The sequence below is a fragment of the Pipistrellus hanaki genome, assembly GCF_964339955.1.
Source record: "Pipistrellus hanaki genome assembly, chromosome: 11".
NCBI lineage: Eukaryota > Metazoa > Chordata > Mammalia > Chiroptera > Vespertilionidae > Pipistrellus > Pipistrellus hanaki.
The window spans coordinates 67,618,875-67,642,956 of NC_140513.1; the positions used below are offsets into that span (position 1 = coordinate 67,618,875).

Sequence of the window (24,082 nt, forward strand, 5' to 3'; positions counted from 1 at the left end):
TAAAACGGCAGTAACTACATACCTATATATTACTTTAAATGTAAGCGGATTACACATATCTCTATATAACTACACATTACTTTAAATATAAATGGATTAAATGCTCCAATTGGAAAAGGATTGGATAAGAAGGTGTGTTACATATAGACAATGGAATTTTACTCAATAATAAAAAAGAATGGAATCTCACTACTTGTGACAACATAAATGAACCTAGAGGGTATCATGCTAAATGAGATAAGTCAGATAGAGCAAGATAGCCACCAAATGATTTCACTTAATGTGGAATCTATAAAACAAAATAAACAAACAAAACAGAAACAAATGCACAGATAGAACGAATAAATAGATGGCTGCCAGATGGGAAGGGGTTTGGGGGACTGGGTGAAAAAGGTGAAGAGATTAAGAAGTAAAAATTGGCAGTTACAGAAAGTCACAGGGATGTAAATTACAGCATAGGGACTATAATCAGTAGTATCTTAATAACTATGTATGGTGTCAGGTGAGTGAAAGACCTATTGGGGGAGTCACTTTGTAAATTATATAAAAGTCTAATCATTGTGCTATACACTGAAATTAATCTATAATAATAAAAGTGTAATATGCTAATGACCTTCTGGACATCCTTCCGGACGAAGCTAGGGCTGTGAGGGTCGAGGCAGCTGCTGCAGCTGCGAGGACTGAGGCAAGCTGCCGCAGCCACAAGGGCTGAGCTCCTTGACAAATTTCATGCATCGGGCCTCTAGTGTGTGTGTGTGTGTGTGTGTGTGTGTGCGTGCGCGTAAAAGCAGTGGCTGTGACAATCAAAATGACCGTTTGACCATTCACCATGCGGTGCTAGCAGAGATGCACAGATACAGTAAAGATTATGAGTGAACTAAGAATGAACAAGACAAATGCTTGTCTTCATGGAGCTCGCACTGTAAGAAGTTTAGATCAAGAATGAGAATTCAAAATTGCCACCAGCACAGACCTGAGGTCCCACTTCTCAGAGTGGCCAGAGATACACCCAGTAGCAGACTGGGGGCGTGACTGAAGGGCTGGCACTAAAGTGAAGGCAGGGCCGTTCTGGATTTCCCAGAAGAGCCAATGGCTGCCTAGGAGGTGGAGCTTTTGACTCTGACTGCCATAGAAACTGACCAATCAGAACTAAATCTGGGTGAACTGCAAGGAGCCAATGGCTGCCTAGGAGGTGAAGCTTTTGATGCTAACTGGCATAGAAACCAACCAATCAGAACCTAATCTGGGTGAAGTGCAAAGGCAGAACCTAAGGTTGGGGCTGAGGAGGGGTTTTAAGAGAAACCACTGTTTGGTGTAAGGTGTAAGAAAGCAGTTCAATTTTTAAATGACTGTTTGGCAGTATAGTGCATATGGCTGGCAATCAGTCCAGATACAGGGGGTATGTATCTCTGTCTGCTAAGAGTATCTTCACCTGCTGAAAATGGCTCCCCCCTCCCCATTTAAGCAATCTTATCCTATATAATCTATCTATACTAATAAAAGGGTAATATGCTTATTAGAATGGGTCGACCAGACATTTTCTGGACATCTGACTTCCTTCTGGACAAAGCCATGGTGGGGGGGAGAGGGGGTAAGGCAGAGGCAGTTAGGGGTGATCAGGCTGGCGGAGCGGGTGGGGAGGCAAATGGGAGCAAGATCAGAGCAGTTAGAGGCGAGATCAGGCCGGCAGGGGAGGGCAGTTGGGTGTGGTCAGGCCGGCAGGGGGGGACAACTGGGGACATTAGGCAGGCAATGAGTAGTTAGGAGCCAGTGGTACTGAATTGTGAGAGGGGTCCTGAATTAGAGAGGGTGCAGGCCAGGCTGAGGGACCCCCCCCCCCCCCCCCGCACAAACTTCATGCACCAGGCCTCTAGTATGGTAATAAAGGGGAAGCTGGGAGGCGGTGAATAAAGGAGTACATGGGAACTCTGCACTTTCCACTCAGTATTTCAGGAAATCACAGAGAAGCATGGAACAGACTGTTGAGTCTCAGAGGGAAAGCAGGAGTGGATGGGTGGGTGGGAAGAGATCAACCCAAGAACGTGTATGCATATCTGCATAACCCATGAACACAGACAATGGGGTGGTGAAGCCCTGGGTCGGGGAGGGGCGGGCCAGAAGAGGTCAGTGGGCGAAAGGGGGTCATATGTAATACTTTCAACAATAAGGATTTTAAAAATAAATAAATAAAACTACTCTAAACAGTGAAGTCCATTTTTTTTCATCAGAAAGGAAGTCTTTACACTTTCCAACCGAAGGATCCTAGATAAACAGGTGGAGTCAACTGGTGAGAATGCTGGAGGAAGGCTTCCAAGGTGGGAGAACATTATGAGAAAATTTTAAAGAAACAGTATCTGATTCGGACAACACTGAAAACGACTAAAACACGAGCAAACAAATGGACAAGGACTAGGATATAAGAAATACTGCAGAGTGCTGCTACTTAATTTTAGAATACTATACAAATGCATGCAATTGTCATCTCGTTACATTTAAAAGCAAGTTCTGCTTGCCTGCTTCCCACCAAGCCCGCTCCTCTCCTATGCCTGACCCCAGGAGCACAGGAAAGGTTCTAGGCGAGGTGTGTGATGGCTGGTATGTAGGTGTGTGCTGGTAACTGGTGTGTGTGTGTGTGTGTGTGTGTGTGTGTGGTAACCGGTGTGTGTGTGTGTGTGTGTGTGTGTGTGTGCGGTAACGGATGTGAGGGGGTAACTGATGCGTGTGTGTGTGTGATAATGGGTGTGTGTGTGTGTGTGTGTGGTAACGTGTGTGTGTGTGTGGTAACAGGTGTGCGTGTGTGTGGGTAACGTGTGTGTGTGTGCGTGTGTGAGATAACATGTGTGTGTGTGTGTGTGGTAATGGATGTGAGGGGGTAACTGATGTGTGTGTGTGTGATAATGGGTGTGTGTGTGTGTGTGGTAACGTGTGTGTGCGTGTGTGGTAACAGGTGTGCATGTGTGTGGGTAACTGGTGTGTGTGTGCGTGTGCGTGTGTGAGATAACGTGTGTGTGTGTGTGTGTGTGTGTGTGCGCGCGTGGTAACTGGTGTGTGGGTGTGTGTGTGTGTGATAACAGGTTTGTGTGTGTGGTAACTGCTGTGTGTGTGTGTGAGTGATAACAGGTGTGTGTGTATGGTGACTGCTGTGTGTGTGTGTGTGTGTGTGTGTGTGATAACAGGTGTGTGTGTGTGTGTGTGTGTGTGTGTTAACTGCTGTGTGTGTGTGTGTGAGTGATAACGGGTGTGTGTGTGTATGTGTGTGTGTGTGGTTACTGCTGTGTGTGTGTGTGTGTGTGTGATAACAGATGTGTGTGTGTGTGTGTGTTAACTGCTGTGTGTGTGTGTGTGTGTGATAACGGGTGTGTGTGTATGTGTGTGTGTGTGGTGACTGCTGTGTGTGTGTGTGCGCGCGTGAAGTGGAGGAAGGCTGGGCAGCCTCACAGAGCACTAGCTCTGGGGCGGCTGGGGCTCCCGCAGTCCGGGCAGACCTCAGACTAAGAGAGTCCACAGGGGAAGCTCTAGAAAACTCGGCCAGCCTCCTCCCAGTGCAACTGCTCTCCTCTCAGGAGGAAGCAGGTGCCACCCATGTCCGTGAGAGCTTGTGAAGGCCTCCTTACATTCTCCTCCAAATGCTGACTGCAGGCTGCCACACACATTGCTCCTACCACTCACACACACACCTCAAAACACACACACAGCACACACACCGCACACACACCATACACACCACATACCACATACCCCCCACACGCCACATATATATGCACACACACACCACACACCACACACACACCATACACCACATACACCACACACCGCACACACACCATACACACCACATACCACATACCCCCCACACCACATATATATGCACACACGCAGCACACACACCACACACACACGCCATACACACCACACACCACATACACCACACAGCACACACACACCACATATACATGCACACACACGCACCACACACTACACATATACCACACACATAATAGATGTGGCCGCACATACATGCATGCACATATCACACACAGTATGTGTTTGTGTACACATGCATGAACACACCTGCGCCACACACCACATGGTGCATGCAAATGCACACATGCATGAACACACACCACATATCACACATATACACATACCACACACGCGCACACACACATTAAATGTGCACACACATGTGCCACTACCCCATGCCACACCCATATACTAATACCACCCACAACACATGCATACACATGCACCACACACACACACACACATACATACATTACATGTACACCACACACTACATACACACACACTGCAGGGTTCTCTCATAAAAAGCAGTCTGGACCAAGCTCAGTGGCACAGGACTTCCCAACAGCCAGATCCCCCCCATAAGTCTGGGGCCTGGAAGTCCCCCCTTTGTGTCATCTTATTGACAAAGATGCAGGGCTGGTGCGCACCGAGGGTGGTCAGAGTTAACAAATAAACATACCAAGTTAAATTTTAATTTCAGATAAGCAGAAATCCAAACAATTTTACCTGGTACCCTCTGTGCATCTCTAAGTCCTCTCTGGCTCTGACTGACTGCCCTGTGTGTGGAATGAGGGACTGGACACTCTATCCCAGCTATGACATCACATGCCTTAAGCCGGTCCAGGAAAAGCGAAATGCAGGGATGGTCACCAAGTGTCCCCGGGGTACCCAGGTCACCCTCGGCTGTTCACTGGCACTGGCTCCCATTTCAGAATACAGCACACCCTTCACTTGGTTTTGTAAAATCACTGCTTCTACCCTAGCCGGATTTGCTCAATGAATAGAGCCTCAGCCTGTGGACTGAAGGGTCCCGGGTTCGATTCCAGTCAAGGGCACATGCCTGGGTTGTGGGCTCGATTTCTCACATTACTAATGTTTCTTCCTCTCTCTCCTTCTCCCTTCCTCTCTGAAGTCAATAGGAAGGAAGGAAGGGAGGGAGGGAGGGAGGGAGGGAGGGAGGGAGGGGGAGGGAGGGAGAGAGGAAATTGCTGCTTCCAACCTCCAGCACTCACCTCCTGGGCCATCTCCACCATCACCCATTTAGAATTAGTTTAAAACCCGGTTTGGTCTCCTGGGGCCCCACTACTTGAGTTGCCAGAGTGGAGGGGCTGACCAGGTCATGGGCACTGGTGGCATCGCAGTGTGGTGGTGCCAGCCTGCTCTGGTGGGTGCGCGTCCACACTCAGGCCAGGCCTGTGCTTCCTGACCCCCCGCCCTGCTACTGGCAGGGAACGTGCTGGACTAACCTGACCCAGCCCCAGCCCTCGAGTGCCCGGGAAGCTCCTCAGGAGCCTCCGCAGCGCAGGAGGCTGGGTGTGCGAGTGCCCCAGCCCCAGGGGATGCCAGCACACCTCACACAGGACACGGGGTGCGAGGGAGGGCTCCCTGAGGCCCGTGTGAAAGGGAAGAAACAGCTGCAGAGCAGCTGGTGCAGATGAAATCACTCGACAAACACCATTTCCAAAGGCTACTCCTGGGAAAGATGGGGTCCGGGTCAGGCCCAGGCTGTGGGCCAGGTGGAGCCAACAGGACAAAGTGGCCCCAGCTTCTCAGGGAAACGCCCTCCTGCCCCCCTGAGAGGGTTTCAGTCCCCGGCGTGAGGACTGCTGCGCCGGGCTCGCTGCTGGGGTCCTGGTGGCCGGTCCCCCAGACAGGCCCCACGGCACACGGCCCGGGAACCTCTCAGGAAGGATGTACCACATGCACCACACACCGGGGGGGTACTTCCTGAGGCCCGGGCCAAAGCCAGTCCTGGGCAGAGAGACCCAGCCGCCGGCCTGTTTTCAGGGACGGGAGTGACCTGGCACTGAGAACAGCCACCTGCAAAGCCAGCACCTCGTCCACTGAGAAGGCCCTCCCACCCCCTTCTCCCAACCAGGAGGCCCCTCGCCCAACCTCCTGGCCTAGCCTCCTGGGCCTTCTCACTGTCCGCAGACAGTGTCCCCAGGAGGTGTCCGGACACCGGGACCCCCATCCAGCAGTGAGGCGACAGCCGGGAGGGCTGGGGCAGAGGGCCCTGCCGCGCCCAGCTTTCCTGCCCAGCAGCGCCCCTCATGGAAACTCAGTCCAGCCCCTGGCACCCTGCTGCCTGCCTGTCCCCCAGTGCCCGGGCCCACCCCAGAGCCTTTCCAGCGGGACTGAGCTCAAGTCCGGAGACAAGGAGGTTGACAGCCCCTCCCCCCAGCACAGGGCCACATCCAGGGGAGTCGTGTAACCAGGGGCACAGCTGATTTCACTTATTGGGATCAACGGGAGCCTGGGCTTTCCTGTCTCCTTCGTGGCATCTGGATTTCTCCTGGGCCCCCAGGTTGGTGTCACCAGAGGCAACAGACCCCCCACCCAGTGGGAGAGCAGCTAAGGCTGAAGGGCAGCGCTCAGTGGCCCGGGCCCAGGAGGGGCCGCAGCGGGGCAGGTCCAGCAGGTACTGACTGCACTGCCCCCTTCGTCCAGGGCACAGGGTCCTGGCAGAAACAAGGAAACCTCCGAGCACCGCTGCCCGAAGCCGCCCACCAGGGCAGCCGTCCGCTGGACCGTAGGCTCCGAGTACCCTCTAGCCACCTCCGGGGGGAGCCGGACCCAGAAAACAGGAGGAGGAGCCTGCCAAACAGAGGGCTCAGGAACCGGGAGCCGGGGGCAGCTTGCCCAAGAGGTTGGATGGTGGGTAAATGAGCAGCTGGGAAGATCTGCGTTCCTGCTGGCCACCCGCCCAGGGCCACTCCCGCCGGCCAGCCACTGACTCGCGCACACTCCGGGGCCCGTGCTGTGAGGCCGGGCTAAACCGCCGCACAGTGCTCGGCGGCGGAGAGAAGCTGGGTCAGCCTCAGGACATGCGTCTTGTTTGGGGGATACCTCGTAGGAGCCCCCGGTCCACCAAGGACAAGGCATCTTTGTAGGGAAGTGGGAGGCCGCGGGGGAGGGGGGAGGGGGGAGCACAAACTTCCAGCTACAAGACAAGGAAGGTCTGAGGACCTAACGGACAGCACGAGGACTAGAGTTCACAACACTGTATTACATACAGGCACCTGCCAGACTGCCAAGCGGCAGGAGCTCAGCGTCCCCACAAGGAAAAGGGTGAGCGTGAGCTGATGAGCGCAACGGGGCCTCCTTCCATGGCGCACAAAGAAGTACACTTCACACACATTGCAACTGCACTCCAGTAACGCTGCAGAGACAAAACTCAATCCTGCCAACTGTGTGAGAAGAAGAAAACAACGGGGCCTCTTTGGACACACACTGTATGGTGCAGCCAGCCCTGCGGACACGCGTGTACAGCAGTGTGTCCGGTGCTGCCCCTGGCCCACCCAGACAGGGCGTGTGCACAGACATTCCGGATGGGCACTGTCACACTAAGTATGTGCTCAGAAAGTATTTCTGTGACACGAAACCCTGCATTTCTCAAGGGTCGCCTTCTACGTCCAGAATTCTTTCCTGTGGTCCCCAAAGTAGATCCGATTGGAGTGGCTCCCATCTGTTGGCCTTAGCTTGCCCCACTCTCTCCCTTCAGGTGGAGCATCTGTACGTAGTCATTTCGTGTCTGAGGATCTGAATGTCTGAGTAATCCATCGTTCGGGATCGAGAAGCCATGGCGTGAAGGCCCTGCAGGAGGACCCCCATCACAGTGTTTGACAGCTCAGACGGGAACTAGCCACGCAGGGCCGAGCCGCAGCCTCTCTGGGAAGGCTGGTGTCCGCTCGGCTCTCCTCAAGGACCCCACTGGGGTCAGATCCCCCTCGACCTTGCAAACCACACATTCTGTGGCAAGAGGCCGCACATGTTCTCCCCTCGTGTGGAGAGCAGTAACTGGGAGTTCAGCAGCCCGTCTGCAGCAGGGAAAGTCAGGACACAGAAGCCCGTGGTGCCCCCCAACTCTGGCTGTGCACCTGGGGCCCCACACAGGACGCGATGCTGGCTCAGGAGCGCACTGGTGGCAGACAGTTCCGCTGCTCTGGGACGTGGCTGTGGGGCTCCGGCGGCTCCTCTTAGTGCGGTGGTGGCTCCATCCCAGCCCGTCAGCCTGAGACACCCACCCCTGGGGTGACCCCAAAGGAGGGAGGGGGCGCTGACAGGACAGGGCCACAGGGGCTTAAAACTATGCCTGCACAGGGACCCTCGGGGGAGCTCTGGCCATGGGTGCTGAGGGGCCCCTTCTCCGCCGGCAGGCTGCAGGCCAGGCTAACGTGCAATACTGGGGGTCACATCAGAAGGGGGGTGCCAGAAGGGCAAAGACACCCCACCCCAGCCTTTAGACCTTCCTGTCCCCGGTGAGTGAGTGGGCGCCGCTCAGCCAGTGTCTGTGAATCCACAGGCCCCAAGCCTGCGCGATGGGAGGGGGGGCGGGGTGGCCTCCGTACTCTGACAAATTACCTTTTATTGTAAACGTAATCTTATGCTCCTGAAAAACGAGATGGAAAGCACAGAAAGTACAAAAGCAGTAGGAAAAGAAAGGCTCTTAGCCCTTTTAACATGCTGGCTTCTTTCCGTCCAGAACTTCTTCTGTCTCAACTAGTTAATACCAGCTATCATGCTACATATATAATGCTGAACCTTGCCTTTTCCCCATTCAATTCATAACAAACATTTTCACTTATCACTAAAACCCGGCTGTGGACATCACTGTTGGTCACTGCATAATTCTCTGTTGTGTGAATAATCAAAACTTACTCACTCATCCCCTCACCTGTATCATCTAAGAGTCCAGAATCCTTGATATAGTAAATGGTTAAATGTCTCTTTCTATGTTTTTACACCTGTCCCACAGGTTTTTTTGTGTTGTTTTTTTTTTTGTTGTTTTTTTTTTAACAGATATTCCAGATAGAGACACTGTTGCTTTACACCAGAAGCAGGTTTCGGAGCATCCATCCCAGCAGCTGCGTTAGAGGTACAGCGAACGCCTGTGTGGAGGCTCTGGGAATGACAGCCTTCCCCCTGGAATAAAAATCCCAGAGGACTCACAAAATCACTGCGAAGACAAATTTGACCCAAGAGCAGTCCGAGGCCATATAAATAGAAATACTGACTCTAGATCAATGGAGGTGAGGCTCTGTCCGTGGGCTCCACCACACCCTGAGAGAGGAAGGTGGAGGGCTGTCCACGGAGGGTGGAGAAGGAGGGAAGGGGGAGGAGGAGCACCTGGGGAAGGAGGGGTGGTGCTCTCCAAGGTCCTGTCCCGCCGGAGCATCCCATGATCTGCCCAGAAGGACAAGAAAAGCAAAGACTGGGATATGGAAACCGGACGGGCTCTGCTGAGCCCTGCCCTAGACACTGAGCTGCAGGGGGTGGGACCTGAAGCAGGAGCAGCAGGTGGCCCCCTGGGGCGAGCGCCTCCTGATGGGTCCCCAACCCCCAGGGCTCCCGGGGCCATGAGGCTAAGGCACAAGCTGGGCCTCTGGGGACACCTGACCAGCAGTCAGCACCAGCCACGGAGCACCATGCCCCACCCCCATACCGGGACCCACTGGCTCCCAGAGCCGACAGGGGGCAAGGAGAGGCCACACAGACCTCATGCACCAGGAGAACAGGGCCCTCCATCCACCGAGGGATACGCACCACAGACACCGAAGAGTGCAGCACAGTGCCTCCCCCATAAGCTCCTCCCTGAAGACGGGGCACTTCCAGAAGGGCCTGGAAGGATTCCCTTGCCAAGCAGTGAGTAAGAGGGCAGAGTGCCAAGTGTCGCTGGCTGACTTCACCAGGAGCCTGCTGGCGGTGCGTGCCCGTCGCGCTGACAGGCCTGTGCCAGAAGTGTCTGCGCCTCCCTAGCAGCAGACACGCAGGTACATCCTCCTGCATCCACTGGCCAGAGGCTCCAGCACAGGGCTGTCTGCTCAGGGATCCTGGGAATTTAAGACCTGATTCCTGGAATCCCGGAGTGTCAGGAGTGAGGTGTTATCCTGGAGACACCTGGCCAGCTCGGCGGCCCCTTGGGTCCACGTGACCAGCACGAGGGAGGCTGGTGGGCTGGCTCCGGCCCATAGTTTCACTGGGGGAGCACGCCCTGGGCCTCTGAGAGCTGGCCAGGCCCCATGGAAAACACAAACAGGCCAGCAGGGGAGGCCCCAGCAGGGTGACCGTGCAGCCTGCACTCAGACAGGCCTCAGGCCTCCTCCTTCCTCCAGACCCACGAGTCCGGCCGGCCACAGCCCTCCCTGCAGATGGGCAGCCAGGCCACACACCGAGAGGCCAGTCCTTCTGAAGGGACCCTCTGGGTCTGCAAAGAGCACGGGCCGAGAGAGCACACTGGTGAGCAGCCTCCGCTTCCTGTTTGCTCCCAGGTCGTCCCCCTTGTACATCCTCTCCCACGGTGCACCTGGAGGGCAGAGGCCGCAGTGGACGGCGGGACACATGCTCCCGGACCAGCGGGCGGAGCTTACCCCGGCCTCGGTGTCCAGAGAGTCAGCTGAGAAACCCTGATCTAAATGCGTATTAGTTCTGCTGATGCGCCTGGTTTGGGGCCAGTTTCAACCATTAAAGTCTTTTCTGAAACTGAACCGAAATGTGCCTGCCTCCTGCAAACTCTAACCCAGCACCAGGCTCCTTCAGACCGGAGGCCGGGCAGCTGCCGAGGAGCAGCAGGAGCAGAGCCTCACGTGCTCTCTGGTCCCACCAGTGCCCACCTCTGTTCCCGAGAAACAGGGCGCCGACAGAGGAAAGGGACCCACGGCCCTGGCGAGCTGGACAAGGGCGTCTCCACGTGGGCCTGGTGCTTGGGGTCGGGCACGGGAGAGCAGCTTCACAGCTGCCTGCTCCAGGGTCTCTCCTTACCGCCCCCCCATGACCAGAGGGACTTCTGGACTGAACCCTCTCGGTCACTGCCAGCACCGCCCACAGGGCTTGGGGCCAGGGGGCTGTGGGAGTGGGGGGGTAGGGGGGAGGCACAGAGCACACACTGGGCAGATCTGGGCTGAGGACAGAGGCCTTTCTCACCGTCCTGAGGCAGGAAGCCCAGTAAAAGGTTCTCAGAGCCCTAGGCCTGCACCCAGTCACAGCTCAAAGGAGGGGGGGATGTGGCTCAGCCCTGGACACGTGATCGCACCCCACCCAGCACCCACCCCGCCCCCCCGCCCCCCCGCCCCCCACCCCGCCTCGCACACACACCTCCACGTCTGGGGCCCAAACCGAAACACAAAGGCCCGATCCCCACACAGAAGGCAGGTGGCAGGGATCCTGGCGGGCAGGGCCCGGGGCCAGGAGCAGGCCAGGGCCGGCTGCACAAAACGGGATCAGGGATCACCATGACGACATGGCCCTGGGAACCGCGAGGCCAAGAGCAGGTGATACGGCCACCCTCCAGCAGCAGGGCGGCGCTCGGGGCAAGGGCGACACATGGCTGACTCTGCCCTCCCGGGGGCAGGCAAGGTGGAGTGCCAGGCATTCTATTGGTCTCCAGACCCCCCGCCCCCAGGGCCTCCTAGCTGCTCTCCGGTCTCTCTCCATCCTGCCCTTCATACAGGGCACAGCACGCGGAGATGACGTGTAAACTGCAGACCGCCGCACCCCGTCTGGATGCAGCACTGAGGGTAAAACGGGAACTCCCGCTCCTGGCCGATAGCCCGGGCTCCCACCGCGGCTGCCCTGCACTCTGAGCCACCTGTGACCACCGCCCTGCTGCCCCCGCCGTGGGGTGCCCGGCACTGCCTGCGGGGCCGGCCATGGCCTGTGCGCCCCAGTGGTGCCGGGACCCAGCGTCTTCCTCGGAGCCCTGAACCCTTCGGTGCTACGCTGGACAGACCGCCTCACTTGGCAGGCGAGACGCCAACCTCATGACTCCCACTGCAGCCTACGTGCAACGCCCTGGCCTTCCGAGACGGGGTTCCCAGCCACGACGGACTCGAATGTGAACACAGTCTGCAAGCACAACAGGAGCCGCACAAAACCGTCACGGCTGCCCCCTACGGCTGAGGCGGGCGGGAGGTTCCCCAGGGCTGAGCAAAGCCCCAGGGACCACTGATCAGCGGGTGAGCAGGCCCGCTGCTGGCCCTCCCCCAGAGAGATTCTCCGCCCGAGGCAGGTCCGGCCCTGGGAGCTGAGGAGAAGAGAGGAGGCGGTGACAGGTAGCCGGCCCGCGCTGGGTGCGAAGGAGCGGCAGACAGCGCCCGCCTCTTTCTGAGCTGCCGCTGCAGAGGCAGGCAGAGGCTCCTGGAGCTGTCCCACAGGCCGGGAAAGAGGCTCCACCAGCACCAACGGCAACTAACCTCCCAGCTCCAGAAACGCACGCAGAGGCAGTTTAGGAGAAGCCACCTCCTGCCCCACATGCACCCTGTGTTGCTCTTAGAGCCCAAAGGTATTCCGGATGGAGAAACAGCTGCCTTGAAGCAGAAGCAGGTTTCGGAGCAGCCATCCCAGCAGCCGCACACAGACGGACGGACGGCGGATGCCTGTGGAAGCTCTGGGAATCCCTCCACAAGCACTAACGGCCGCAGGGGCCCTCTCCCCACGGGGGCGGGAAGCTCTTCGGAAGCCCCGCCTGCCCCGCTCCCCCCAGCCTTGCTCACTTGGAGGCAGACTGAATCCGCCTGCGGTTTCTAGAATGTGTCAGGATGCCACGTGTCAGGCTGCACCAGGACCCAGGCCTCAGTCTCTCCTGCAGGAACATGGGGCCTGAATCCCCAAACCGGTGTCATCTCTCCGGCAGAGGCAGGCCAGCCAGGAGATGTGCGCCTGTCCCGCCGGGACACACTCAGGCCTCCTTTCTCACTGCCCTTCCTGCTCAGCCCAGCTGCTTGGAGATTTGCACCCCCACTCTGCCTTAATGGGGTTCCCAAGGGTAAAGCAAAACAAGGGGCAAATCTGCAAGGTTACAAGATCGTCAAGTAGCAGAGTTCACATAGCCAGGCTATGGGCCACTCAGACGCAGCTCCGGACTGCTGGCTGCAGGGGTGGACGCGTGTCAGGGACCCGAGCTGAGTCTGGCTGCCCAGGGGTCAGCGCTGATGGGGCTCAGACCTCTCCGAGGCCCCCTCCATACATTCACATTGCCCACTACCTGGCACCGTAGGACACGCACCCGGTCCACTGTGTGTCTGGTGTACGGTTCACTCTGCACCTCTATTTGAAGCAGAAAATGGCACCCCCACTGAGGAAGCCAGCCTGGGGTGCAGGCACAAGGCCAGAGGCTGCCCAAAGGGAACAGCTGACCATCATGTGGTTAGGGTCCCCCAGGGCCAGCCTGCTGTCTGGGGCCCCTGGCACCCCCTATCTCTCTCAGCAATGACGAGGCCCTGATGGGAAGCACTGGGATAGACACACCACTGCGGTCCCAGCCTCTCACGCTGTCCTGCAAACCTCCACAAGCTGACCTCTCCAGCCTCCCAATCTGAACCCACCGCCATCTAGCTCTCAGAGGCCCTGTCAGCACACCCAGCAGTGGTCCCTGATCTGCCGCGTCAGGTGAAGGAGACGGAGACCCACATATAATACATGGAGTGCCCACATGTGGAGGGAAAATGCCCCACTGGGATGAGACAGAGGCAAGGCTCACAAACACTATGTTTAAAAGGAAAGCAGCACCCTTCCCCGGGCGTGCAGACGCACTCTGATCACAGGGCACCCACAGGCGAGCAGCTAGCACGTGTCTGGTTCTGAAAATTCAGCCACCACAGGTTCAAAGGTGATGTGTTTTAAAAGGGTTAAAATGCCAGCAATAAACAATACCCAAAGGAAATTACAAAAATGATCCCATTTACAATTGCATCCAAAGGAATAAAATACCTAGGAATAAACTTAACCAAGGTATGAAAAATTCATACAGTAAAAACTATAAAACATTGCTGAAAAAAGTCAAAGGCCTAAATCTAAATAAATGGGAAGACATTCCGTGCTCATGGATCAGAAGACATAATATTGTTAACATGTCAATACTACCCCAAATGCTCTACACTGGACTCTTCAATGCAATCCCTGTCAAAATTCAACAGTCCTATCTGCAGAAATTGAGAGGCCAATCCTCAACTTCACAGGGAATTGCAAGAAGCGCTGAAAAGCCAAAGCAATATTTTTTAAAAAGAACAAAGTTGGAGGTCTCCCAATACCTGATTTCAAAACTTACAAAGCTATAGTAATGAAAACAGTGTGATACTAGCATAAGTAGAGACATATAGGCCAATGGAATGGAACAGAGTCCAGAGCTCATGCATGTGGTCAAACAAGGCCACCGCGGTTTTAACTGTGCGAGTCTTTCATAGGAAAGATAATTCTTTTCAACAAATGGTGCTGGGACAACTGGGTATCCACATGCAAATAAATGAAGTTGAATCCCTACCTCAAATCACATACAAAAATTAGCTGAGCCGAAACCGGCTTGGCTCAGTGGACTGAAAGGTCCCAGGTTCGATTCCGGTCAGGGGCATGTACGTTGGTTGCGGGCACATCCCCGGTAGGGGGTGTGCAAGAGGCAGCTGGTCAATGTTTCTCTCTCATTGACGTTTCTAGCTCTCTATCTCTCTCCCTTCCTCTCTGTAAAAAAATCAATAAAAATATATTTTAAAAAAATTAACTGAAAATAAATTAAAAAAAAAAACAAAAAACAATTAAACATAAGACCTAAAACTATAAAACTCTTAGAAAAAAAGGAAAGGGGTAAATCTTCATGACCTTGGGTTTGACAATGGATTCTTAGATATTACATCGAAAGGATAAACAGATCCAAGATGGCGGCTTAGGTAAACACACCTAAACTGCTACTGTGCACAACAATTTCAAAACTACAACTAACAGACAAAACGTCTGTCACCCAGAACCAAGGCTGGCTGAGTGGAAGCTCTACAACTAGACTGAAAGAGAAAGAAGCATTCAGGGCAAAAGCGCTGAAAAACTGAGGTACGGGGTGTGCGCACGCGTGCTGCGGGCTGGCAGCAGATCCTGGCTGGCAGCAGGCGTTGCTTTCTTCAACCCGAAGAGAGAGAAGCTCCCAATCTCTCTGAAATCCAGTTTCTGGAAAGAAGGTCGGAAAGTGAGGGTGGCTTGCTTGCAGAGCTGCACGCAAGAGTAATTGTTTGCTGTGCTGGGGCACAAGATGCGGGGATGTGGTCAGAGAGGCAGAGACGTGGTTAGAGAGGCAGAGACGGGCTGACTTGCAGCCATCGCTGTTGGCCAGGCACTAGCATAGTGACGCCCTGAGACTCCGCCCCGCACAATCTACAAACACACCCAAGCTCCAAGCAGTGGCTTTTGCATATGAGTGGCCTTCTCTATTGCAGTTTAATCTAACAAACTTGGAACCCTGTGCAGACAGCTGCAAAGCCTCCAAGCTCCAAGCAGGGAGAAGAGGACTATGGTTCTCACTGTAGCTCTTGCAGGATGGTCTCAGACAGTAGCTGAACTGCACCCCATTGGAGATCCAAAAGCCAGTGTACCTAGTGGCCAGTGTGAGACACCAGATTTCAACTCCTCACATCCTAAGTGACATTCGGGAGGCAGACCCAGTGAGCACCAAAGCCCCACTGAAACAAGGCCTGCACCATAAGCGTGTCTCCAGCGCAGCAGTTCTTCCATTATACACACAGCAGGTCCTCACAGCCAATTGGCCCGGCGGTCAATCTCTCCCAGTGTACCAACAGCAATCCAGGCTTAACTACACCAAGACATTGCTCTCAGCCCACAGAGGGGTTTACCAAGAGCAACCATCTCGGGTGATTGGGGAAGCTGAGCTACTGACCCCTATAGGTCACTGACCACACAAAGCCACTCCATCAACACAGGGAGGCAACCAAAATGCGGAGACACGCCAAAACCAGTTTGGCTCAGTGGATAGAGTGTCGGTCTGCAGACTCAAGGGTCCCGGGTTCGATTCCGGTCAGGGGCATGTACATTGGCTGCAGGCACATCCCCGGTGGGGGGTGTGCAGGAGGCAGCTGGTGGATGTATCTCTCTCATCGATGTTTCTAACTGTCTATCCCTCTCCCTTCCTCTCTGTGAAAAATCAATAAAATATATTTTTTTTAAAATACGGAGACTCAGAAGCATGTCACGAATGGAAGAGATGGAGGAAAAGTAAACTACTGGACGACACAGAGTTACAGAGTTCAGAATCACATTTATAAGGATACTCAAGAATCTTCTAAAAACCACTGAGAAACTTGAAGAAACTTTCAAGGACCTTAATGAGAATACCAAAAAAAAAAAAAAAAAAAAAAAAAAAAAAAAAAAAAAAAAAAAAAGGAAAAGGATCAGTCAGAAATTAAGCATACACTGTCTGAAATAAAGAATATACAGAAACTCAACTGTAGATCAACGTACCCCAAGAGTCAACCAAAGATCTGGAATATGAGGAAGCAAAAAACACCCAACCAGAGAGGCAGAAAGAAAGAAGAATCCAAAAGTATGAGGATAGTGTACGGCTTTAAGTGTACCAACATCCAGATTTTTGGGGTGCCAGAAGAGAGAGAACAGGACATTGAAGGCCTATTGAAAAAAATAATGACAGAAAACTTTCCCTACCTGGTTAAAGAAATAGACTTACAAGTCCAGGAAGCGCACAGAACCCCAAACAGGAGGAATCCAAAGAGGACCACACCAAGACACATCATAATTAAAATGCCAAGGGCAAAAGACAAAGAGAGAATCTTGAAAGCAGCAAGAGAAAAATAGTTACCTACAAGGGAATACCCATACGACTGTCAGCTGATTTCTCAACAGAAACTATGCAGGCCAGGAGGGAGTGGCAAGAAATATTCAAAGTGATTAACAGCAAGAACCTACAACCAAGATTACTCTACCCAGCAAAGCTATCATTCAGAATTGAAGGACAGATAAAGAGCTTCACAGATAAGAAAAAGCTAAAGGAGTTCATCACCACCAAACCAGGATTACATGAAATGCTGAAGGGTATTCTTTAAGAAGAGGAAGAAGAAGAAAAAGGTAAAGGTAAAAACTATGAACAACAAAAAGACATCAAATATCAATACATATCTACCAACAAGTGAATCTAAAAATCAAGTGAATAGATCCTTTCGGAGTTCATAAGCGTGATGATTGGGTGTTCATGCGGCTGTGTGAGATGTGCCGCCCATTAATCTTGTTACGCCTTTGGCACATGACCCGTCTGACGTGAAAAAAGAAAAAAAAAAAATAATAATAAATAAATAAATAAATAAATAAATAAAAATCAAGTGAATAAAAAATCTAAACAACAAAGATAAACAGAAGAAAAATTAAAATTAAAAACTTTTTATGCATTAATGGACATTATCACAAAAGTGAAAAAACAGCCCACACATGGGAAAATATTTACAAATCAGGTATCTGATAAGACTCTAGTGTCCAGAATATATAAAGAACACTTACGATTCAAAAATAAAAAGACAAATAATCCAATTTACAAATGGGCAAAGTGTTTCAATAGACATTTCTCCAAAGAAGATACACAGATGGACAGCAAGCCCATGAGTGCATGCTCCACACCATTAGCCACCAGGGAAATCAAACCAAACCACACTGCGGGCCCCGCCCCTCCACCAGGAAGGCCATAGTGTTAGCCAGGGACACAGCCAGTGCTATGAGGACGCAGATCACTCTGGCACTGGGAGGGAGCTGGAAAAGGGTGCAGCTGCTATGGGAAACGGTTTGTTGGTTTCTCAAAAAGGTAAACAGAGAATAACCATATGACCCAACAATTGCTAAAAGCACTGAAAACAGGTCTTCAAACATCTGTATGCGAATGTTCGTAGCGGCACCATTGACAATAGCCATTGGTGGGAAAAGCCCAAGTGTCCATCAACAGGTGAGTGGATACACAAACTGTGGTCTAGCCACACAATACAGCATTCTTCCACCATTAAAAAAAATGAAGTTTTGATACATGCTACAACATGGACGAACAAAAAAACACACACACACGACACTAAGTAAAAGAAGTCAGACACAAGAGGTTTCGTATTGTATGATTCCATTTATATGAAATGTCCAGAATAGATAAGTCCGTAGGGACACAAATGGCTGTTGTCCAGGTCTGTGGGGAAAGGAGGGAAAGATGTTGTTTGATGGGTATGGGGTGATAAAAATTTTCGGGCATAGATAGAGGAGACAGTTGCACAGCATTCTGAATGCATTAAATGCCATAAACTGCACTTTAAAATGGATAATTGCATGGTGTGTGAATTTCACCCCAATTTTTTTAAAAAAAGATAAAAAGCCTGCATTCTCCATTTGCCTGGACAAACACCACAAGGACCTTCAGTTTTTATGTTCTGAGGTCAAAGCCAGCCATTGATTGGAATTTTATGCTTTTTCATGGATGACCCATCACTTTGAGGGGAAGTGAACAGGCACTAACTTCTTATTTTTTCCTCACCCAAGGATATGTGTTTTTTTTTATTGATTTTAGAGAGAAAAGCATCGATGTGAGATAGAAATATAACATCAACCAGTTGCCTCCCGTAAGAGCCCTGATTGGGAATTGAACCCACAACCTAGGTATGTTCCCTGACGGGGAATCAAACCTGCTTCTTCCACCTGGGGTGTATGAGACAACGCTCCCACAGCTGAACTCCCGGCCAGGGCCAGACACTGAACCCTTAACACACAGGGCCAAGCGCCCTGCTGGAGTGCACGGTGCGGGTCACCCACCAGCCAGAGCGATGAGAGCCACGGCAGCAGCAGTTGGGACCGATGGCGGGCGAGAGGAGAGGTGCGAAGAGGGAGACACAAATCTCAGCGCGAGGCTGGTGGGCACCGAGGCCACCAGACACAGGGGCCCTGTCTTCACCTGGCGCTGGAAGTCACCTTCCTGCTGTCAAGTTGTTTCCATCCACATTGCATTTGTGAAACCAGGGGCACGAAGAGGGATGCCAGTCCCTGGTAACTGTTCAGGCCCTTCGCCCAGCCTGGGATTATTCCAGAACAACAATCCCTGCCCCTGCACCCGGGCTGAGGAGTGTCTACTAGCGCCCCCTCTCTGCTGGAAGTGGGAGGACAAGGAGAGCACTGTGGGAACCCATAGAGGATGAAGGTGAACAAACCCTGGGGCCATCGAGGCCAGCCCGGGGTGAGCACGGCAGCACTGTTATCTCATTGGTCACTTAGAAGCCACGTGACCACTCTGCTCTCACACACCCGGAATCCAGGCGCTAGATTCCTCCAGTACATTCCCCGTGGCACAGTATTTTCCAGCTGACACTCACTCCCAACAGCAAATCCCACATTCTCTGGGAATAAGACCTCCAAACCTCTGCCCAAATCAGGCCGCCAGCAGCATACCTGCACCCAACTGGATCCACGCAGACGTGGCTGCAGTGAAAAGGCTCACACAGGCACATTTCCGGCCCAATCTTTTCTATGAAAGTACACACTGGCAACCCAATGAGCCCAACTCCAAGTGGCTCCTGAGGAGACTCACTCACCCGCGGAGAGTGGGGGGCAGGGCACCTCGGCTCCGCCTCTGGGAACTGGCCTCCCCCACCTCCCCCAGAACTTGTTAAAGTCACAGAAGAATTTCTCATTTTAAGATGATGATCATCTGTACACACGTCAGGCAGGCCACACTCCATCTTCCTGTGGATGCCCTTCCCTGGCATTTAGGAACCTCAGGTTCTAGGGTTTAACTGTCAGATCTAGTCGCCCAGACTGCAGCCCCTGGCGCCCTCCTTCCCCTCCAAGCGCACAGGCCCCGCTGGCCACTGAGCTGCAGGAGCCCCGTGCCGCCGGCACCGTGAGAGCCAAGGGCCTCTCGTGTGGCTCTGCCCGAGAGCCTGCAGCTGGTGGGTGAGAGCTCACAAAGGCCGCCGCGTCCGGAGACGATGGCGCGGAGAGAGGGCCCTGGCCAGGAGGGCAGCTGAGCCCCCGCAGAGGAAGAGCACACAGGCATCGGCGGGGATCCACGCCGGAATCTGACCCTTCTCACCCAGGTCCTCTCACCTGCACAGTGGCTCCTGTCCTGCCCTGTCACCAACTGACCCCATGGCAGCCAAAGGGACCCAGCCAGGTCCTCAGTCCCCTCCTTTGCTCGGAGCCTCCCACACGGCTGCTGCCTCCTGGCCTCACTGAGGCTGCCCTGCACTGCCTCCCTGCCCCCGCCCGGTGCCCTGTTCCTGCCCCGCGATGCTTCCTCACAATCTGACAGGCTGGCCTGGGACCCGTGTTCTGTGTTTGACTCCCATAGAAGAAACCCCAGAGGCAAGGAATCCACCTTGTTACTCCAGGAACCCCAGAACCAGCAGGCACCCCACAGAGAACATGCGCCCACAGTGTTTACTGAGAAATAAATGGAACTGCTGTCACTGCAGGACTCACACAGCAACTTCAGCTTTCAAACTTCTGAAAGTCCACTTTCCTGCCCGGTCTCCAAACCCTTCCGACTCCGTAGCTCAGGTGACGGCAGAGGCCAGGAAGCTGTAGGGCGTTTGCTGCTCTCACAGAATCAGGCCTATGTCCCGGAGACAGAGCCTCTTCCCCAGGGTGGTGACAAGTGAGCCACCGGGTCCACTGGACACCTCACTCAGGAAGGCGGAGGGACGCGGAAGCTGCCTAGTGCTTGGCCCGGTGGCTTGTGGCACTCTAATTGGGGAGGAAGGTCCCCAAGCCAACGTGGACCCACACGTCCCCACCAGACAGATAAGACGGTGCTCCCCGGTGGCTTCTGCAAAACCCGCCGCTCCCTGTCACAGCCAGTCCCAGGGGAGGCCAGGCCGTGCCAGTGACGGCTGGTGGGCTGACAAGGTGCCCCGACTCAAGAGACCAGCCACTGCCCAGCCCAGCGGGAACATGGGCTCCTGGCTTCCTGCTGACCGGACTTGTCGTCCAACCCAGCTGAGAGGCCTCCCCAGAGAACAGGGAGAGGGGGGCTCAGCTGTTGAGGGGATCGTACCCTGGGAACAGGCTCTGCCCCCCCAAAAGAGCTGCCCCGCTATGCTCTCGGCTGGCACGCTCCACTAGCATGAATGTGGGTAACCTCAGAATCCCCCTTCCAATCCCCTCAAAATGTGGTAGTCTGGAGAGGGGGGACAGATCACAGCGGGGTGGGGGCAAGACAGGGCCTGTTACTCTGACGGGTCTGCTTATGCTCACAGGTGCTGCCTGTGGCAAATGACAAACGCTCCGGAGGGAAAGGAGTCAGGAGAGCGAACGGCACTGGGTCCTGAACGAGAAGCGGACAGGAGGGAGGAGCCTGTCAGGAGGACAGGCTGCCCAGGGATCCTGCCTCAGTTTCCATGCCGGCAGCACGATCTGGGGAGACGTGAACCTCCATGGAGGGAAGGACGGGGGAAACTGCACCATTTCGGCAACTCTTCTCTAAGTCTAAAATTCTCTCAAAATAAAAAGTTACAAAGTATTCAAACTTTTAACAAGTGAGCTGAGCTGTTGAATACTAAGTAAACAACAGGACAGATGGTGAGTGGATCTAGAAAGAGCAGCGGGCCACCCAGAAATATTTGGAGGTTGGAAAACACAATCCTGTCACACACCTTTCTGGCGGGAGGAGCCTGGCCAGGCTGCCAGGTCCCGCGTGTGTGTGTGTGGGGGGGGGGGGGGGGGGGCCTCCTGGGGCCAGTGGTTCAGCCTCAGGGCTCCTTTCTGCCAGTGACTCTGAACAGATGTCCAGAAGACATCCCTCTGCAGGGGGAAGGCCCTTCTGAGCCCAGGGCCATCCACACAGGTGGACACAAATCTATGGGGTCAAATAATCTCTGCCTGTGAGGTCTAATGAAAGACCTCAGGCGAGAAACTAGAAATGAGGAGACAAGGCCCCCCCAAAAAACAGACCCTTTAAGGTGTCAGGGTGCACCTCCTCCGGCCTCTGCCCAGGCCACCCCAGCAAATGCCACCAGCCCCTCAGGCCAGCCGCCAGCTCCAATCCCCTATCAAGCTCAGCAAGGTGGACAGGGCCCTGGCCAGACAGACAAAGGTCCTCCCAGGCCCTCACACCTCCCCCAGCCTGGGCACCCCGGGAACTCTGCAGGTCCAGGTGGGGCCGGAAGGGGGAGAAGCCCCTTCACTCTCAGGGAACGGAGGGCCACCATCTCAGCATCTCTGGAACTGGGGGGATGTGAGCTCAGAGGGCCGCTCTCCCGCTTCGTCCAGCTAGGAACTTTGAGGGGGTGCCGGCTGGTGGATGTGCACAGCCTCTTCACACCAGGCTCTGCTGCTGGGACGTGGGGTGGGGAGGGTCCTCGCAGCCCTGGGCGCGGGAAGGCAGGCAGCCTGGGAGGCCAGGAGGGTTGGGGAGATGTATGGGCTTCACAGAGTCCCACCCCCTCCTGGCCAGGTCCCTGTCACAGGGACTGGGCCTGGCGCTGACCAGTCTGAGCAGGTCCTGTCACATCTGGCTGCCAGGCTCCCCACCTGTGAACTGGCAGGACTAGACCCCACAGCCCCGGGGATCGGGGATCCCCCAGGGCACATACCCCTCTCTTGCCCCCAGTCCTGTTCTGCGGGCCTCGGAGGGCACAGGGCCCTGGCCAGCCTCCGGCCGGTGCTGCAGAGGCCCAAACCATGAAAACCTGTTGGAGCAGTTTGGGCAGCAGTGCCACCTCCTCTTCCTCCCCTCCACTTACTTCTGGGTGGGAAGGGACCTCGCTTTGGAAAACTAGGCGCAGGGCCAGGTCACGGCCATGGGCAAGAGATAAGCTTCGCCTCCCCAAACCATCTTCCTCGGAGAGCGTCGTAAGGTTCAAGTCAGACCGGGGTGTCCCCGCCGGGAGCAGAGGAGGGAGAGGGGGGACGTGCCGGCCAGAGAGGAGGCGGCAAAGCCACGGCACCCACCCGCAGACACCCTTCTGTCACCCCCTCCCCGGGGAGGGGCAGGCCGCCGGGCACCGGGGCCCGGGGCCCGGGGCCGGGAAGGGGTCCCCCGCGCAGAGGAGGCCGGAGCTCCGGCCACAGCGCCGGGTGGGCGCGCCGGCCGCCCCCTCCCCGGGCCGCGTCCGCCCGGCCCCGCCGAGTCCGAGCCGCCGCTCGCGCCTCCCCGGGCCGCGCGGGGAAAGTTCCTGCAACTTCGCGGGGGAGGCGGCGCCGGCCTGGACCCCGGAGCCGGCCTGCGCCCCGCGGTCAGGCGCCAGGCCCGGCGCCCCAACTCCCCGCGCGGCCCCGGCCCGGCCGCTTTGTGCGCGGCGAGGGGCGCCGCGGCCTGGCCCCCGCCCCGGGCACAAAAGGGCGCGCGGCCGGCGGGCGGGCCTGGGGGCGCTCGGGCCGCGCCGGGCCGGCCGGGCCGCGCCGGGCGCCGCGCTCACCTGCCGTGGAACCAGTCCTTGCAGGCGTCGCACTCGATCATGAAGCGGGTAACGTCGTAGGGCAGCCGGCAGACGCAGTACACCGGCACGGTCGCCATGTTCGCGCCGCCCGCCCGCCCGCCGCCCGCGCTGCGCTCCGGGTCGGGCCGGGCGGGCCGGGCCGGGCGGGGGCCGGGCGGGCCGGGGCCGGGGCCGGGGCCGGGGACGGGCCGGGGGAGCAGGCAGCCCGCGCGTTCCCGCGGCGCGTCCACACAAAGCGGGGCGCGCGCAGGCCGGGAGCCGCCCGCGGCCGGGCGCAGGGCGCGAGTGTGCGCGGGGCCGGCGTGCGGGACACAAAAGGGATGGACGCGCGGGGGCGGCGGGCGGGCGGGGAGCCGCGGCCCCACCGAAGGGACCCCCGGCCGCCGAGCGGCCTCTACGTCAGCGCCCCGGGTGGCGCCGCCTCCGCCTGCGGCCTGGCCGCCGCTCCGCCGCGGAAGGCGGGCCGGGACCCGCCCGGGAGAAGGTGGGCCTGGGATCGTCCTGGGAAGGTGCTCCCGGACCCCGGTTAGGGGAGAAGGGGGTCCGGGACCCCGGTTAGGGGAGAAGGGGGTCCGGTACCCCGGTTAGGGGGGGAAGGGGGTCCGGGACCCCGGTTAGGGGGGGAAGGGGGTCCGGGACCCCGGTTCGGGGGGTAGGTGGGTCCGGGACCCCGGTTAGGGGGGGAAGGTGGGTCCGGGACCCCGGTTAGGGGAGAAGGGGGTCCGGGACCCCGGTTAGGGGAGAAGGGGGTCCGGGACCCCGGTTAGGGAAGAAGGGGGTCCGGGACCCCGGTTAGGGAGGAAGGTGGGTCCGGGACCCCGGTTAGGGGGGAAGGGGGTCCGGGACCCCGGTTAGGGGGGTAGGTGGGTCCGGGA

The 24,082-nt window shown here is 55.8% G+C and overlaps 1 protein-coding gene across 2 annotated transcripts in view; it reads right to left on the reverse strand.

Moving 5' to 3' along the window:
* PHF2 (PHD finger protein 2) overlaps positions 1-23,701 on the reverse strand; it is a 92,747-nt gene extending 69,046 nt beyond the window's left edge. The window contains exon 1 of one of the 2 annotated variants that reach the window (XM_084898945.1): positions 23,187-23,701. In XM_084898945.1, coding sequence (XP_084755071.1) covers positions 23,187-23,284 — 98 coding nt within the window. In that variant the 5' untranslated portion in view covers positions 23,285-23,701. The remainder of the gene's footprint in view (positions 1-23,186) is intronic. The other variant, XM_084898946.1, reaches the window with a different exon arrangement.
* Positions 23,702-24,082: the final 381 nt, after the last annotated feature.